The 18551-nt window shown below is 41.6% G+C and overlaps 1 protein-coding gene across 1 annotated transcript in view; it reads left to right on the top strand.

The window, feature by feature from the left end:
* The window catches only part of NCKAP5 (NCK associated protein 5), a 977727-nt gene that overhangs the window by 853290 nt on the left and 105886 nt on the right, over positions 1-18551 (top strand). Inside the window, exons 13-15 of the mRNA XM_037741167.1 lie at positions 2446-2628; positions 7447-11213; positions 11919-12096. Of these exons, the coding sequence (XP_037597095.1) occupies positions 2446-2628; positions 7447-11213; positions 11919-12096 (4128 nt within the window). The remainder of the gene's footprint in view (positions 1-2445; positions 2629-7446; positions 11214-11918; positions 12097-18551) is intronic.

Raw genomic sequence — 18551 nt, 5'->3', positions numbered from 1 at the left:
GGGTGCTTATTACATTAAAAGAGGCCTGGGAATTTAGTTGTAAATATAGCTATAATTTTAATAGATGTAGTGGGAAGAACAGGCAGGAAGGGCAAAGAGAATCACATGCAAGCCTTCCTGAATACCTTGCGAGAAGGTAGAATGTAAAGTATAACCAAAGCCAGGCAGAGTGCAGAAAGGCCATTGGAGTTTAGATCTGGACAGCCTCATGGGACCACAGACAGTCTCTCTCTCTCTCTCTCTCTCTCTCTCTCTCTCTCTCTCTCTCTCTCTGGAGAGTAGACACGTCTCTCAGAGCAGAGGCAGCTCTAAATAACAACTACCACGCTGCTTACTTAAACAACAAAATGTGAGAGGACAGAATGGAGAAAACAGAAAGCATGCAGTAGAAGTGGAGCCTGCTGAGATATTTCTGAAAGTTTGTTTGGAGCGCATTCCAGGTGCTGACAAGGGCTGAGGCTTAAATGGCAGTCGCTGCTCTGCGACAGACCCATGGGTTTTCAGCATCTGTGAAGATACAAATATGAACTCTCCTTAACTAAGTTACATCCGGCAATAAACGAGGTCATAAATCAATAGATATTGCTGAAAGCCTGATTTTAAGACAAGTTTCTCCTTTCACTGATATTTAGAGTGAAATTTAAGGGGGAAGAAATAGGGTAGTAAAATTTCTTGGCATTTTTAGATCACTTAAAGAGACTGTTATGCAGCAAAAATGAAGTATTGATAGTAAGGCAGATGCCTAATACTGAAAATCTCATGTTATTAAGCACTATAGATATTGATTAGCGAGTAAATTAAACATGCCCTATATACTGATGTAAGGGGTTAATATTTATTACAAGTACTGTAGGATCATCATTACCTTCCTTCCCCAAGCTGGCTTTTAGTCACCGTCACTTGGAATTGCATTTGGAAAACAGTGATAAGTACTCAGGTACTGAAAGGCACCCATAAAGTGTCAATAAATTGTATAAGTAAGAGGCTTTGCCACTCTGCAAGTGACAGAAAGACAGATGGCTTCCCATCAAAGAGTTTCTGAGACAAAGCTTTATATAAATAGGAGACTGGAATTGGACGGTAATAGAGAGATTCTGTTCTCAGTGTTTGGGATGTAAATTAATTTAGCCTGTCCAGTTTGTGGAGCTTCATATGTTACATGAGGGGCCTGTAATGTGGCTGTCAAGATGTGCTGGGATGTTTACAACTTTGTCACCCTTGCCTTATGCAGAAGCAGTGGAATTCTAATAGTCTGAATCTTCAGAACCCAGAGCCAGAACCCAGATCTACTTGATGTGAGGGTTATTACCATGTGGACAGCCAAGTGGTAACAAGGACAGGATATGAAAAGCCCTGTTATATCTATAGCTTAGGCTCATGATACCTGAGTTTGGTGTCATGGCTTTCTGTGAGGTAGTGCAGATAGGCAATGGGCATCTGGTTGTTGACTTAGAATGGTGCCATCAGAGCCGGGAGAAACTGTAGCAGAAATCTCAGAGAGCTGCACCCTCTAAAAAGGGAACATGAAAGTCCATGGAAGTCAGAGTCTTCCTTGCTCAGTGCATGCTTAGTGGCAGTGGGTAGCCCAGGATCCAGACCATTAGACTCACAGCCAGTTTGCATGCTCTTGAACCCTGTAGTCAGATGTGACTCTGTATTTGTCCTTTTGTAGCATTAGAGTCAGGATTTGATACTGATCTGATATTCTCACCAGTATGGCTAGATAAAATAAGACCATCATTGTGGTACTTTTGTCTAATAATGATGGCAGCTTGTAATAATTGAGTACCTACTGTAGACCAGACACTGTGATGTGCTTCACAACTAGATCCTCATTTAGTCCTTGCAATAACCCTATAAGATAAGCAATAGTATCATGATTTTCTTTGAAAATAAAAATGTGGCTGTAGGAGAGTAAATAGTTTCCCCATAGCCATACAGTTAGTAAGAGACAGAGCCAAGATTTGAGCCTATGATTTGTCTGACTCCAAAGTCTGCTTCTAACTATCATGCCATACTACATGGACAATCCCCAGCTGAGGGTGGTTTGACAGGATTTTTCAACTTTATGAGGAAGGCAGAATACACATTCAGTACACACTGTGCTATGAGCACGCATACAACCATTCTGATGTTCACTTTCAGCACAGTATTCAATTAATTACATGACATATTCAACAGTTTATTATAAAATAGGCTTTGTGTTAGAGGATTTTGCCCAAGTGTAGGCTAATGTGAGTGTAGGCTGGGCTGAGCTGTGATGTTCTGTGGAATATGTGTATTGAGTACATTTTCAGCTGACTTTCCAACTACCATGGGTTTATTGAATGTACCCCTGACATAAGGTGAAGAGCATCTGTATTCCCACTTACCTCACATAAGGCTCTGTTGATATTTACTCTCCTCTGACCTGAGCCCTTGCTCAGAGCTGTCCTGCTTTTTCAGGAACACCAACTGAATACAAAATCGGCCTTGAAATGCCCTGGCTTGGGGGCTGTCATCCCTGGTCACCTCTGTCCACGAAACAGCTACAGCAGCAGCAGCGAACTGTCTCTTTCAAGCACCTGCAGCGAGTACTCCAGTGGCTCCTCCTACACGTGGCACGATGGGAAGAACCTCAGGAAAAGGGTGAGGCCTCCTTTCAAGGTACAAGGGCATCAAGCTGAACTAGAAAAGGATCCTCTTCTTATAGGATTTGGTCATGGAGGTGGAGGGCGGTTGGGAAGGTAAGAAGGAAAACAGCAGGGTGCAGTGACTCACGCCTGTAATCCCAGCACTTTGAGAGGCCAAGGTAGGCAGATCACGAGGTCAAGAGATCAAGACCATCCTGGCCAACATGGTGAAACCCCGTCTGTACTGAAAAAACAAAAATTAGCTGGGTGTGGTGGTACGCACCTGTAATCCCAGCTACTAGGGAGGCTGAGGCAAGAGGATCACTTGAATCCGGGAGGCGGAGTGAGCCGAGATTGCACCACTGCAATCCAGCCTGGTGACACAGCGAGACTCCATATCAGAGAAAAAAAAAAAGGAAACCACCATTTGCTGAGTACCTGCTCATATATTACAATGACTTCCTTTCATCCATGCCATAGCCTCATAAAACACTATTTGAATATAAATTGGAGGGCAGTGTGATGAGATGACTAAGACCACAACTTCAGTGTAGGTAGGCATATTTCTACTTATATAAATACCAAGAGTTCCTTTATCAGGATTTTATTTATTTATTTATGAGACAAAGCCTCACACTGTCTCCTGGGCTGGAGTGCAATGGCACGATCTTGGCTCACTACAACCTCTGCCTCCCAGGTTGACATGATTTTCCTGCTTCAGCCTCCTGACTAGCTGGGATTACAGGCCCATACCACGACACCTGGCTAATATTTTGTATTTTTAGTAGAGACAGGGTTTCACTATATTGGCCAGACTGGTCTCAAGCTCCTGACCTCGTGATCCTCCCGCCTCAGCTCCCAAAGTGCTGGGATTACAGGCGTGAGCCACCGCACCCGGCCCACCAGGATTTTTAACAATTACTAGTAGATTGATCCCATCTGCACAGTGGGCTTACACAGCTGGAGATTCCTTCATGCTTTGAGTGGACTTCTCTGTACACTGATGTAAGGGAAATATGTGAAATAGCTGTTTTATCCATTCCCTAATGTTGGAGAAAAGGAAAGAGCACACAAGAATAGAAACCTTAGATCAGAATATTTGGAGGTCATTTTTCTACCATTTGTATAAATTTAGTTCATGGTTTTAGCAGTGTAGAAACCAAGAAAAATCCAGAACTCCCAGGAGATATTGATGAGGGAATAGCTTTGTCGTCCTCTGAACAAGAACTCAGAAGAAGATTTCAAGTTTGCATTTAGGGCTTATTCCCTTGGACTCAGGCTTCCAATGCAAAGTACAGAGCGTGCCGCATTATCAAAATTGCTCCCTCTAAGGAGCTGTTAGGCGCTCTGAATAATGAGCACTCAGGGCCTAGTTCTGAACAGACTGTAAAGATGGTCAGGGATGTTTCCTCGCGTTGTGAATATCACTGGCTCCCAGGGCCCCTCCCTCTGCTGTTTTCACTCTCACACCTCTTTGTCTCTCTCCCTCTCAAAGCCTTTTCACTTTCTTTCATTTTTTGGCTGGAATTCTTCCAATTACACTAGTTTTTAATGTCCTAAGGCAATCTCTCCCCTGAGTGAGCAGAAAGCAGGTTCTTAAGGCGCTTCATGGACACTCAGGTGGCTCTTCTCTGGATCCTTAATAAGAATCTGGCATAGTCATGGAGTACCTATCACATCTCACAGTGAACAGTCTTGTTTCTCAGGGACCTCGCAACCCAGACCCAGATTCATGAAGACATTTGAAATGTGTGTTACTGAAGAAACTCCTGCAGTTCCTTACCTTGTGCTGGTACTCGCATAGTATTAACTTACATAATTAACTTGTAGCATATGAATTTGAATATTAACTCATGTAACAATATGTGATTGATTGCACTTTTTGAGCTCACAAGTATGTTTTTTTAAATACTTGTGTAGAAACAGAAAGGAAGCCTGCATGAAATGCACTAACCTGCCCTACTGAGGAATTCAGCTCTAATTGATGAGAAATTACCATACGCAGCACAGCCTTTTAAAGACTTCAGGAACATTAGATCATGTAATGCTCCCAATCGCCTATTAAACAGGCTCTCCTATTCTCCCCATTTCACAGAAGAGGACACTGAGGTGCTAAGAAGTTAAGTGACTGGCCCAAGATCCCACAGGCAGTACATGGCAGAGCCTGGCAGTAGGTTCCAGAACCCATACTCTTAATTGTTCTGTTATACTGGCCTTGTTGAATCAGCCTCAAACATGGAAAGTTTGCTTTAGTTATTGAGATCAATTTGCTCCCATTAAAACTAAGAATACCCTTTAGAAAAAAGAAATTATAAGACTCTTGTCCAGGTAAGAAATAGGACTATGAGCATTAAACACAGGCCTGCACCTCAGCAGTAGCGTCTTTTAGCCAACCACACTGCTTCCTGAGAGCAACTCTCTTCCACCTTCTGCAGCAAAGGAGAGATCTGCATGTGAGAAATGCCAGCCCTTCCCCACCATCACTCCCACAGGGCCTTCATGCCTCTCCCACCCCCAAGCATCAAGACTGGTCCAGACTTTTCTCCAGTTATTAAATGCTATAACTTCCTATGTAGGACTGAAGGAGAAATGTAACTAATCTCATTGGGCAGAGAGCCTGGGCCCTGGGAGGTTTGCAGCTGCTGACTCTGGGGCAAGTCACAGTGCAGCACAGGACAAGCTCCAGAAAGGCAGAAAGGAGGCTGAGCATGTCTTCTTGAGGGTCAGACAGATCTACCTTTTTCAAGCTCTTGTGGGGAACTTTGGCCTGGCTTCTCTTATTTATTGTCAATATGACTATCAGAATCATGGAAATTCTTAGAAACTCACACTATGGCAGCTGCTTTCTGGTGGACCTGTAATACCCAGATTCATTAATGGGATTTCTTCTGATTTCTAAAGGAGTACAGGGAAGAGCAACTGGGGCAGCATCACCAAACAGCATCTACTGCCAGCAATTTCTGAGAGTGGAGAATTTTCTAAAGAAAATTTATAATTTGATTTAAGAACAAATACATGTGTGCATTGTTGATAACGAGAGTAATTTTCATGAAAATGTCTCCAATGTAAGCAAATGTTTACAGTGTACTAAAAAGCCCAGATTCAAATGGAAGTTTCTGACATTTTTTTTCAACCTCTGCACGTAAGCGTGTGGGGAAAGGAGGAGACTGATGTAGCCAAAACTGGTATAGAGTGCACTTCTGAAACCCAGATCCTTCTCTTGAAGCTCTTTACCATTAATCATATAGCCTTCTTAAGAAGTCACTAGGTCAGCCCCCTATACTCTGTAAGTACCGTTTAAGAAATAGTGTGGGTAACCTGTGATCTCTATTATGACACTGACTAAGGTAGAGGCAAGAAAAGGGGCTGAGCTTGATTTAGTAGTATAGCATCGATTAGGAGTGCAGTCTCCAGAGCAAGACTGCCCAGGCAGTCATGTCCTCTCACAGCCACTTTTGAACTGAGTCGAAATTGACAGTGTTGTAGAAGGAGTCTCAGAAACCAGAGTTCAAACCTTTGCTCCAGCGCTTTCTGTGTGATCTCCAACAGACCCATCAATGAGTCTCTGAAGATGGAGTGCCTGTTATGAAGATGGAATGAAAGCACTCTAAACGGCTGGTATACAACAGGAGCTCAGTAAATGTCAGCACCCTTTTTTTTTTTTTTTGCCATTCCATTTCTTATTAGCAATACTATGAAAAAAATATGAATATGTAGAGCACAGTCTTTTCTCTATGCCATTTCCCATATACTTTTCCAAAGCTGAGGCTGGCATTTGGGAAGGGTGACTGGCAGGAAATTGACCCTTCTAAATTTGGTAGGTGAATAATTATTATAAGATTCTAACAGCAAATGCCCAGCTGCTGTGTGTCTGTGTCTGTGTGTGTGTGTGTCTATGTGTTTGTCTGTGTGTCTGTGTGTGTGTGTGTGTCTGTGTGTATGTGTCTGTGTGTGTGTGTCTGTGTGTGTGTGTCTGTGTGTGTGTGTCTGTGTGTGTGTGTCTGTGTGTGTGTCTGTGTGTGTGTCTCTGTGTGTATCTGTGTGTCTGTGTGTGTGTGTGTGTCTGTCTGTGTGTCTGTGTGTCTGTGTGCCTATGTGTGTGTCTGTGTGTGTGTGTGTGTGTGTGTGTGGTAACTTAAAATTTTCATAGATATCCATTGCCTACCAATAAAGTCATGAAGTCACAGAACTATCAAATGTGAGTATGAAGATATGGACTAATTTACCTTTCCAGCTTTACCCTCTGTACCTCTTGTAGACACTCGACAATAAGGCCATATCATCTTTTAGTCATTACTTCAATGTACCTTGAATGTCCCTTCTGACTTAGGTCTTTGTCCATCCCATTTCTCCCACCTGGAAATCATTTCCCCCACTTTAACCTAAGGCAAACCTGTCTGTCTTTCAAGAGCCAGGTAAGTTTAAAAGAAAATATATATATACCTTTCCTATATGAATCCTCCAAATGGACCTGTCTGTGGCCTCCCTCCTCTGAATCTCCAGAGTAACTACAACATTTGCACTTCTTGTTTTCTCCCTCGACATACAGTTAGTTATGGCCAGTTTTCTCTCCCCTGCTGGGATCTCTGCTCCATGAAGACAGGGTCTTTACCTTCTATTTCTTTAGATCAGTCTGCTGCTTAGCACAGGACCTGGCAAAATCAATGTTTGCTGCACAGTTTGTGAATAAATTAATTAGCTAATTAATGTAGGCATTTATATGTGAATACTTATCAACCACTAGTACAAATTAAGTCCCATGATGGACTTTTCCTTTTATATATTTGTGATCTACGTGGTTCAATCATTTCTGATGTCTACTTTTCTTTCCTAGCAATCATCACAAAACTGGGATAAAAGGCTAAGTATTGATTCTTCGCTCCCAAGTGGCTTTGCTAGTCCTACAAATGAACTACCTCCAACTCGTATCAAGGAAAGCCACATTTTGGAAGGGCTAAGAAAGCTACAGAAGCGAAAAGTGTTACTTGAACCCCCATCATTGATAACCAAATGGGGTTATAAAGACTGCATGAACTCGAATGAAGGAATATATTCTCCAGGAATTAAAAGTAGCAGCCTCAAGGGGTATCCCCCCTGCAAAGCAGCTGACCCGGGGAGCCCCTGCAAGGAGCCCCACAAGACATTTGTTTATGATCTAGATTCCCACGATGATGCAGACGATGACTCCTCCACCTTAGCGTTGCTCCAAGCGGTTCCAAACCAGAGCTACAGGCCACATGGCAGTAAATTAACCCACAGTGTTTCTGATAGTCTGTTTGGCTGGGAGATGAATAGAAAACACTTTCTGGAAGGCACACCCTCAGTTTATCCCAGGGAAAGGCCTGAAAAGCTGACAAGTTGTGCCAGCAGCTGTCCTTCGGAGAGGAAGCTGTGCCCAAGTGTGCAGGTGCCTCAGGTACAGAGGGAACCACAAGGCCAAGGCCACGGCCGCCTGGCTCTCCACATCCAGCTTTCAGACACTGAAGATAATGAAATGCTCGATGAGCTGCACATAGAGAGCAGCGATGAGAAAAGTCCTTCAGATGTGTCATTGGCTGCTGACACCGATAAGTCCATGGAGAACCTGGATGTCCTTGTGGGGTTTGGAAAATCTCTATTTGAGTCTCCTGATGAGGAGGAAAAACAAGTGCCCATCCCTTCAGAGACTAGGCCAAAGACGTTTAGTTTCATTAAGCAGCAAAGAGTTGTAAAAAGGACTTCCTCAGAAGAATGTATTACTGTGATATTTGATGCGGAAGATGGTGAGCCCATTGAATTTAGCTCTCACCAGACTGGAGTTGTCACTGTTACCAGAAAGGAAATTTCCATCAATTCAGCTCCTACTGGACCCAAGGCAGAACATACTGAACTTTTACCTCAGGGAATTGCTTGTTTACAGCCAGGAGCTGCTGCAAGAGACTATACTTTCTTAAAAAGGTCTGAAGAAGACACTGAGAAAAACATTCCAAAAGATCATGTAGACAATGTTTCCAGGGTGTCCACTGAATCTTTCAGCTCCAGGACAGTGACACAAAGTTCTCAGCAGCAAAAGCTGGTCAAACCAACACACACTGTATCATGCCAGAGTCACTCCAGGTCTTCGGCCCCCGTGGGCATCTATCAAAAGCAAAATCTGACAAAAATACCTGCCAGGGGCAAGTCTTCACTTCAGAAATCAAAATTAATGGAGCCCGAGGCCACCGCACTACTCCCCTCATCTGGCCTGGTGACTCTTGAAAAACCACCAGCCTTAGCACCTGGGAAGCTCACACGGTTCATGAAGACTGAGACCCCAGGGCCCCTCTTTGAATTACGACCAGATCCACACATTCCAAAACATCCCACCCAACTTCCGCACAGCTCCAGAATGCCCAGCAGGAGGGACTGGGTCCAGTGCCCCAAGAGTCAGACTCCAGGGTCACGGTCAAGGCCTGACATTGAGTCTAATGACAGTGGAGAGCCCCCGACGAGGGACGAGCACTGTGGCTCTGGGCTCAAGGCAGGGGCGAAATCCCCTTCTCCTCCGCCCCCTCCAGGCAGGTCCGTCTCCCTGCTGGCCAGACCCAGCTATGACTATTCACCAGCACCTTCATCCACAAAGTCTGAAACCAAGCTCCCCAGTGAAATAGCAAGGACCCCATTCAAATCCCCTCTGCTGAAAGGAACCTCTGCTCCAGTTATTTCGTCTAATCAGGCCACAACAGAAGTGCAGAGGAAGAAACCTTCTGTGGCTTTCAAAAAGCCTGTCTTCACTCACCCTATGCCCTCCCCAGAAGCCGTAATTCAAACCAGATGCCCTGCTCATGCCCCCTCCAGCTCCTTCACCGTAATGGCCCTGGGGCCTCCAAAAGTCTCTCCAAAGAGAGGTGTCCCCAAAACCTCTCCTCGTCAAACACTTGGGACCCCACAGATGGATGCAGGATTACAGACTCCCAGGAATTCTCCTTCAACCCATGAGCCACTGGAAATAACATCCTCCAAAAGTATATCTCCAGTGAGAAAAGGACAGTTGAATGATAGAGCCTCTACATCCCCCAAGCCTTCCTTCTTAGGGGTAAATGAGTCACCATCATCTCAGGTCAGCAGTCCCTCATCGTCATCATCACCCTCCAAAAGCCATAACAGCTCTCATGGTTGTCAAAGTACTCATGAGAAAGGACTGAAAACTCGCCTTCCAGTGGGTCTCAAAGTTCTCATCAAGTCTCCCCAGCTGCTCAGGAAAAGTTCCACCGTGCCAGGGAAACACGAAAAGGACAGTTTAAATGAGGCCTCCAAAAGTTCTGTGGCTGTGAACAAGTCTAAGCCAGGGAACTCCAAGAATCCAGCAAGCGTGGAGACCACAGCAGGCGAAAGAAATGTGACCATGCCGGACTCACAGGCACAGGACAGTTTAGCTGAGGGGCTTCCCCTGGAAACAGCACTACAAGAGTCATTGGAAAGTAGCATCCCTGGGAGTGATGGAAGGGACGGGGTAGATAATAGATCCATGAAAAGATCCCTTTCCTCTAGCAAACCACACCTAAAACCAGCTCTAGGCATGAATGGTGCCAAGGCCCGTAGCCAGAGCTTCAGCACACACTCAGGAGACAAGCCTTCCACGCCCCCCATGGAAGGGTCAGGCAAAGTCCGAACTCAGATCATTACCAATACTGCTGAGAGAGGCAATTCTCTTACCCGGCAAAACTCTTCCACAGAAAGCTCTCCCAACAAGGTCCCTTCTGCTCCCATGTCGGAGAGCCTCCCCAGTGCTGGGAGGCCCTTGGGGCACCCCTCCTCCAGGCAGGGTTCCTTGGGGAGCTCCGGCAGCTCTACCAGTCAGCATGGGAGCCCAAGTAAGTTGCCTTTGAGGGTCCTTCCAAAGGCCGAAGGACTCCTCACCCCACTTGGAAAGGAAGATCAGCAGGCCTACGCCCAAGGAGAGTGCCCCAGTGTGGCTGTACTTGGGAAACCAGACGGTGATTGCCACAGATGCCCACCCACCCCAGCAGGCTTCCCTGAAGCCCTGCAGAGCCCAGGGAGGACTCAGCATCCAAGTACTTTTGAAACAAGCAGTATATCCAAGCTAGAAACTTCTGGAAGGCATCCAGATGCCTCTGCAACCGTGACTGATGCTGTGAATTCAGAAGCCCCCCTCTCACCCACAATCGAAGAAAAGGTCATGTTGTGCATTCAGGAAAATGTGGAAAAGGGCCAAGTACAAATAAAGCCCACCTTTGTGGAAGCGAAGCAGAAGCCTGGGCCTTCTTTTGCCAGCTGGTTTGGTTTTCGGAAGAGTAGACTTCCAGCTCTCAGTAGCAGGAAAATGGATGTCTCCAAAACCAAAGTGGAAAAGAAAGATGCAAAAGTCTTGGGGTTTGGAAACAAGCAACTAAAATCAGAAAGAAAAAAAGAGAAAAAGAAGCCTGAACTACAGTGTGAGATAGAAAATGAGCTTATCAAGGACTCCAAGTCAGCAGATAATCCAGTCAGCGGTTTACAAAGCAAAAGTAATCGGAAAACACCACAAGACATTTACAGCCAACTGGAGTTTGAACCAAGGAAGAGACACAGCCCTGTTACATGTTCAACAAAAGACACCTTCATGACGGAACTCTTGAACAGGTAACTAACTGGAAAAGCAGGTAGCAATGTAGAGGGGTCCCTCCACCACCTTAAAGGGAGTGTTTGCTTCCTGTGCATTAAATGCCAGTCGAGCGTGTTTTTCATACAAGCAGAAATGAATAGTAGCAGTCTTTTATACATTAGCCAGAATTTAAACAATGAAATAAAAGTTAGCAATAAAATGATAATTTAGTCCATGTTACTTTGTTAACCAAACCAATGGTCTTTGAAATTAAAGAATGGTAAGTTTTATTAGGGTTGATAGGAATTCAGCCTACACTAGGAACTGTGAATGTACCCAGATGGCATGAAATGGAAGAAAATTACACATACGTTTTAAAGCATGTGGTTTTCATTGATTATACCTAGCAAACATATACTTGAAAACATTCCAGAAATAATTATACTTCTTACCCTCTTAAGCTAAAAATGTATTTAGTAATCACTCTTCAGTGGTTTTTATTTTGCCCCTCTCCACAAGTAATTATAAAAATAAAAAATACATTATTATATTGTCAAATCTAAATTGACACACTACTAGAATATTTGAAGATTTGATTAAGGCCCGTGAGAAACACTTATCCTTCAAAGGTTTGAAGACAAAGAGCTACAAGGAGGTTACTTTAAATATTAAAAGATTGGGAAAAGGAGAGTGATTGAAGAAGAACAAGGTAACTTATCAGAGGAATCACTTTCTACCTGCAGAGTTGATAAGAAAGCAGCTCCACAGACAGAAAGTGGATCAAGTAATGCTTCCTGCAGGAATGTGTTAAAGGGCAGTTCTCAGGGTTCCTGTCTCACCGGCAGCTCTATCAACACTCAAGGAAATCACAAGAAAAACATGAAAATCAAAGCCGATATGGAAGTATCAGAAGATTCCCTGGTAAGTGCTCTACCATCCTGGTATCAAGTGCTGCAATCTGAGATGTTCTGGCTGAGCTCTTTCTACCGTTTGCTAATGAAAATGTGTGGGTAAGAGATTGCAGTGGGGGGAAAGAAAAGGTCAGTGAAAAAGGTTTTCTAAAAAGAGAGAGAAATCCTGGTGACAACTGCAGCAGAGAGCTAGCAGCTGGACCTTGAGTGGGCCTGGCTCTCAGGAAATGCCACTTTTCCCAGCTGTTTTCAGGACGATGAGGATAATCGCAATGAGTCCAGACAAATGATGCTACCAGCATCATCTTCAAATTATACCATTGGGCTGGAAGTTTGTTTTGATGATTATTTCTAATATCACTGGCAACCAAAAAGGAATGAATGTGATTTTAAAAATAAAAGTGCTAGACAATTTAAGAGAGTATTGCCTGTTTTGATGATTTGATTTAAGCATTGTTCGTGTTTTATGGAAGTTGTATGTACCAATTCATGCAACTTAGACAGAGGCTGTTAAGGCTAAGAAATCTTTTTTGGAACTTGGCTTCCTATCATTTAGCCTATTGTGAGGTTCAGAACTCAGGGAATAGACTTCTTTTTAAAAATTAAAAAATAAATGAAGGAGTATTTTTATATTTTCCTGGGGTGTACTAGTTTCAGTTAATATTTTTGTTTTAAAATTACCTTAAATTACACTTATTCTCCTTACATTCTTTACGTACTTGTATAAATGATTTGATAGTATTCATTGTTCCTTTTGGTAAACATTGTTCCTTTTCAGAGCAGCTAAACACACAAAAAAATCTCTTTATGGAATTACTATATCCATATCTTTTTGTACTCTCATAAAGAGATTATAAAAATATAGTACATGCTACCATTTTCTGAGGGAAAACTTTAAATATGAGGTAATGATGCATTATTTTCTGGAGTCATTCGAGAGAAGAGATTTTAAAGTGACCACAGTTGACATTATTAGTTATTAATTATTAGCTATAATTGCTTATTGAGGTTTAGAGTTCCTTCAAGTTTTCTATGCTTTAATTTGAGAGAAATAGATGATTAATTTTTTTTATTCAAATAGCTCTTGACTTTACAGAGCCGTAAGGTCTTTTTTTAATAAACTCTCCAAAATTATATGCAGATTATGTTCAGTGCAAACTTTCTTTTTGTCTTTCCCCCACACCATTTCTTCTCTTGGCTTCCATGATATCATCCCTACTTTGAAAACATAGATGTCTCCTGCATTATAAAACCACAAATTATAAGTGTATCTAAGGCTGCCCTTGTAGTGTCACTGAAAGGAAGAGGAGAGAATGAATGTGTGAAAATGTGCAATATGCTGGAAATTCAATCCAGCTGATGGAAAACTTTGATAGCCTGGCAGAGCCCCTTATCAGAGGCACTCAATTTAACTATGCCCCATTTAATATGGTCCTGACAGCTTAGGGTATATCTTCACTGCACAGAAGTACTAAAAAAACAAAAAGACTCTGCATTTGGCTTCCACAATTTCATTTTTATTTTCTTATTACTTCCTAATGCTAAAGTTATTTGCCATGCTTTTCCTCTCTCATCTGCAGTCTTTCACAGGGTCCTTTGGTCTTTCCAGAATATCTGTAAGAAACACTCTTATTATTTTCTGTGAAGTACAAAAATTCCCTAACGACCCCACATATACATAATCAATAGAGTTATGGTAATTTTTCTAGTTAGCTCCAAGACAAATTAGTCATGCTGAGAAGCTTTTCCATGCAGAGAAATGTTATTAACCTGGATAGTTGACCAACTAGTCATTTTTTAAAATCTAAAATGCAATGCTTTTTGTTTCATCTCTATAATCATCAGCATGGATTGGGCTAAAATTACTAATTTCAGAAAGGACATTGCTATAGACTCCTTTGGGACTAGTACAAAAATAGGAGTGAAAACTCTATTATATGTTACTGGCCTATGTAGGAAGGAGATTAAATGCAAAACGAAATGTATTGTAACACCACAGCACGTCGATGTGAATACCCATGAACCTTTTAAAATTCAGAGTTGAAGGGAATTTCCCCCTACTAGGGCTCAAGGTAAATTTGCTGTCTGCTTATTTTAAAGTGTGTTGCAAAGAATTTTTTTCATAGTAGTTTTTTTTTGTGTGAATATAATGTCTATATGCAATGCATTACGTTACGCTTTTATCTGAATAAAACCACTGTTGAAAAACCTGATGACATGCTATACCACCATCTCTTGTTCTTTGCAAACTAAGATGATATATAGTTATGAGAGTCCTAAGGCATTTGTAGTATTCAAATATATAGTGATAGTAGAAAGATTATTTTCATACATATAACAAATCCACATGTGTAGCGAGCCTCCACTTAGCTCACTAGTAACTGCGTATTCATTTTTCGTATTGCTAGAAACATTCTAAAATATGTTTAAAAGTCCCATTAATGTTTTGCTGAATTTCTCATTTCAGAGTCTTAGAGGCTTATATCCCCATTTCTGCCATCATTTATAGGCCACTGAGCTCTAATTTTGTGTAATTTAGACAAGGGCCATGTTACTTGGTACTTTTATTTAAATTATATAAAATCATTATAAAATAGGGAACAGGTATCTCAGAAAGATTGCTTGGTATTAAGTGAATAAGTCAGAAAGAGGTACACTATGCTTACTCCATGTTGTAAGTTCTTCCTTCCTGTGAATTTAGATAATTTTCTGAAATGAAAGATTTCAAAGAAAGACATCTCTAGGCTCCTATTTAACTATTACTGGACAAAAATAAAAATCGTTAACAAAATTAATGATATCATATACCTTCATCATGAACCATTTTAATATGACCATTTTAGAATGGGTATTTTAATTTAAATTATGGGTATTCTCCTCACCCAGTGTCACATAGTCTAAAAAAAAGATCATGTCTGCTAATAAAAAAGCATCAAATACTATCCCATTAGAATGGTACTGTGGTGATAAAACGGCAAAAAATAGTACAATAATTACACAAATTGTTATCATCTTATTAAGTTCCACGAAATGTTATAATTTTAACATCCTTAATTGAACAGCTCTGTTCTAAATGGTATTTTGATGCTAATAAGAAGCATGCATATTTTGCCCTCCGCCTGCAAAGTTTCTAAATGACTAATTTTTCCAAAGGTTATGCCTTCCAGGAGTTTTCTCTCCCAGGATTATTTCCTGTCTCACTTAGATTCACTATGTTCTTTTCCTGTTCGAATGAGCTTTGACATCAAAATGTTGGTTTCCTGGGAAGCCGTTAATGTTAGGATGATTCAGAGAAGGAATATGTATGGAACTCCAAATGAAGGATGTTCTAAAAATTGGGCTTAATGATGAAAGTATATCAATGGTGAATTATTTTCTCCCCTTTTCCTCCTGTATCTCTTGTAAGCACATTTGTTCCTGGCCTTCCAGGAAGAGGGGTTAATAAAATAGGGGTGCAGTGATATTTAATTGTTGCCTGTTATAGACTGGAGTTGGAGTAGTTCCCGACTAGAACTGCAGAGCCCCACAAGATGAACAAGAGTTAGGGATGAATCATTAGAAGACAACCAAAGCACTGGCAACTAACTTAAACCAAAAACAGCCCGTAGTTGCTACTTGTGAGTAAGCTTCTACTTTTTATCAAATGGGACGTAACTGACATGAACTTGTTTCTGTTCCTCGGGCAGCAGAAATTACTGAGACATTTCTAAATTTCTAACCATTAGTCTTTTCTGAGCCAAATGCTTGCCAGACTTCTTGTTTTTTTGTCCACCCCCATTCTTTGCAGTGCTTTCCCACATGGAGGCTTTCCCACTTGTGCTTATTTTTGGCAAATACTTGACCTGGCAAATTCCTCCCCTTACTCCCAGGAAAGCTCCCACAACTTTCCACCAACATCCAGCTCCTATGGGATCAAGAATGAAAATTAATTTAAATTTTATCCTATGAAAAATATAATTAGCAAGGGGAATCTGCTGCCAAAATAAATTATGTCCTTCATTTGCATAGGCAAATAGATTTTTTAAAATTACTCACCACTTTGCATTGAAATCTATTTGTACAGATAATTAGAACTGACACATATGTCACTCTAAAGCACTCCCCCACTTTCCGTTTTTTTGCTGCTTCTTCATCCATCCCCTTCAAGTTCACAATTGCCCCCTCATGAGTCATCTGTCTCTCATGGGTCATCCAGCCCAGGAGAGCTGAAAGAGCCAGGGGCCTTGTTCATCATCCCAGTTCCTCTTATAAGTCCCAAGAGACCATGTTTAGCATTTGCTGTTAAGCACATAAAGCCCTGGAAAGGTTCTAGCAAGGAGCTGACAGGTAGAAATGGGCAGTAGCTTTTGTTTGCTTTCTTAAATACAATAATTAGAGGAAGGAGGTGGAGAAGGGCCACAGAAGGGGTAGGGAACAGAATGGAAGGAGAGCAGAAAATTACACACACACACACACAGAGAAAATGTTTACTACTCTTAAAATATAGTTTGTGGATGCTTGGAACATTGCCTTCAAATCTAACTGGTAGACACTAAGAAAGTCAGGCTAGTTTTTTTGAAGGTCCGGAAAGGAGAGCTATAACAGGACAAGACACTCTGAAAAATTGAATTATGGCAACGGATAGGAATCAGGAGTGCCTATTCGACAACGGAAATTCTGTGTGACTTTGAATAGATTATTAACCCTCTCTGGAGCCTCTTTTCCTTTATCTGTAAATAAAAACTTTGTTCTAATTATTTGATTCTTTTGTTTAGAATTTCATAGGCTGACAGAAATGATGATTTATTCGCAGTCCAACAGGTTTCAAGGGCACCCCTGCAAGTTTAAAATGTGTAAATTTAGAAAAACCCAAAGGAAATACAATTTTGCATTAACACATGGGGGAAATATGGAACATACTGTCATAAGAGGTGATATGAAACTGAAAATATGATTTCCTTGTTGTTTCTATAAAGAAGGAGAAAAGGCTCCCAATGGATTATTAATGTAAACTAAGGTGTTTGGGGGCTTTTGGGTCACCTTGTCACAAACAGATCCCTGAGCAAAGAGAACCTTGGAAGGCAAATAAGCAGTACTTTGGTCTTTTTCATACTCAGAGTGAGAGTGAGGTTCCTCTCTGCCATCTGTAAATATATACTGCTAGGAACACAGTCAGTTAATGAAGCCCTTTTTTCCTGCCTTCTTTCATTCTCTGACTTTCTTCCTGTGGAGTTTCTAAACAACAGGGAAATGCCCACAGATTAGACAGCTGAAGGGGAAAGAAAGTGATGAAGCACGGCCTCTTGATACTGAACCCATAACGATCTCTCCTTGACAGGGTTGCGTTAGCCGTCTCCATACTGGCTTGAGTTTGCCATCTCTGGCTATCAGCATGGTACAGATTAAGCACCAATTACATTCTAATATTGAAACTGCAGTCATAAAATGTAAATAATTGGTCTTATTCCATTAAGTATGAAAAATAGGAGGCAAAAGCAGAAAGTTAAATCCAGCTCAAGGTCAGTATGCAGCCATACAACTTTCACATTGTGAGTATAAAATAATAATTTATTGGCATTCAACTAAGCCCTGCCGCAAATCCACTGGCAATCTCTAATGTACGTGCCTAACGAGGGCACCCATTGCATTGCACATTATTATCATTGGCTGCTTGGTGACTGGCTGGAATGTATTTTAAAAGAGCTACATAGGGTCATTCCCCCAAGTTGTCTTGATATTCAGGCCAAGTCTACACAGGCATATTCAAGTGGAAATTTGAGAATAACAAAGGTCCCCGCAGTAAACACAAATCTGGAGTCAGGTTGCTGTGTTTAAATCTCAGTGCCACCACTTCGACAATTACCTTCTCTGTTGCCCTGGGATAGGTCCCTATCTCTAAAATAAAGCTAACCATAGTACACGTCTCATAGCACTGTTGTAAGGATTTTAAGATCTTACTTGCGAACAGCACTTGCCACACAGTATGTAGGTGTTCACTGTTTTTATTGTGGTTGGTATGGCTGATGATGCTCCTACTTCTCTTGCTACTGGATTGGAAAGTAGGGGACCTGGGCTTTCATACCAGTGTTGCCACTTACTACATTCGTGCCAACTTTAAGGAAACTTTCTGGACATCAGGATTCTCATCTGTAAAATACTGAGACTTCATTAAATTCTGTATCGGTTCCGTTTGATGCTGCCCAATCAAGCGTCTGGGCCTTCCAACCGAAATATAAGAAGGAATGTTTTTGGCTTGAAAAAAATCTAGATAAATGACTCACTGCTCTAGTTCACTGATCATACATACATCATTGTCATCTCCTTTCATTATGGGAAGAATTTTTAAAAATCATCTTTTTAGTTACATTCCTGGAAAAAGCCAGGAGATCCAAGTATATTTAAAGTATATATTTTTATTCTTATTAAAATCACTTGTAGTGGAAGTCACTGACTCTGGAGGAATTATACCTCCTTAGACTTTAATTT

This window comes from Cebus imitator, unplaced genomic scaffold, assembly GCF_001604975.1.
Source record: "Cebus imitator isolate Cc_AM_T3 unplaced genomic scaffold, Cebus_imitator-1.0 Scaffold95, whole genome shotgun sequence".
Lineage (NCBI taxonomy): Eukaryota > Metazoa > Chordata > Mammalia > Primates > Cebidae > Cebus > Cebus imitator.
This window is presented reverse-complemented; position numbering and strand designations above follow the sequence as displayed.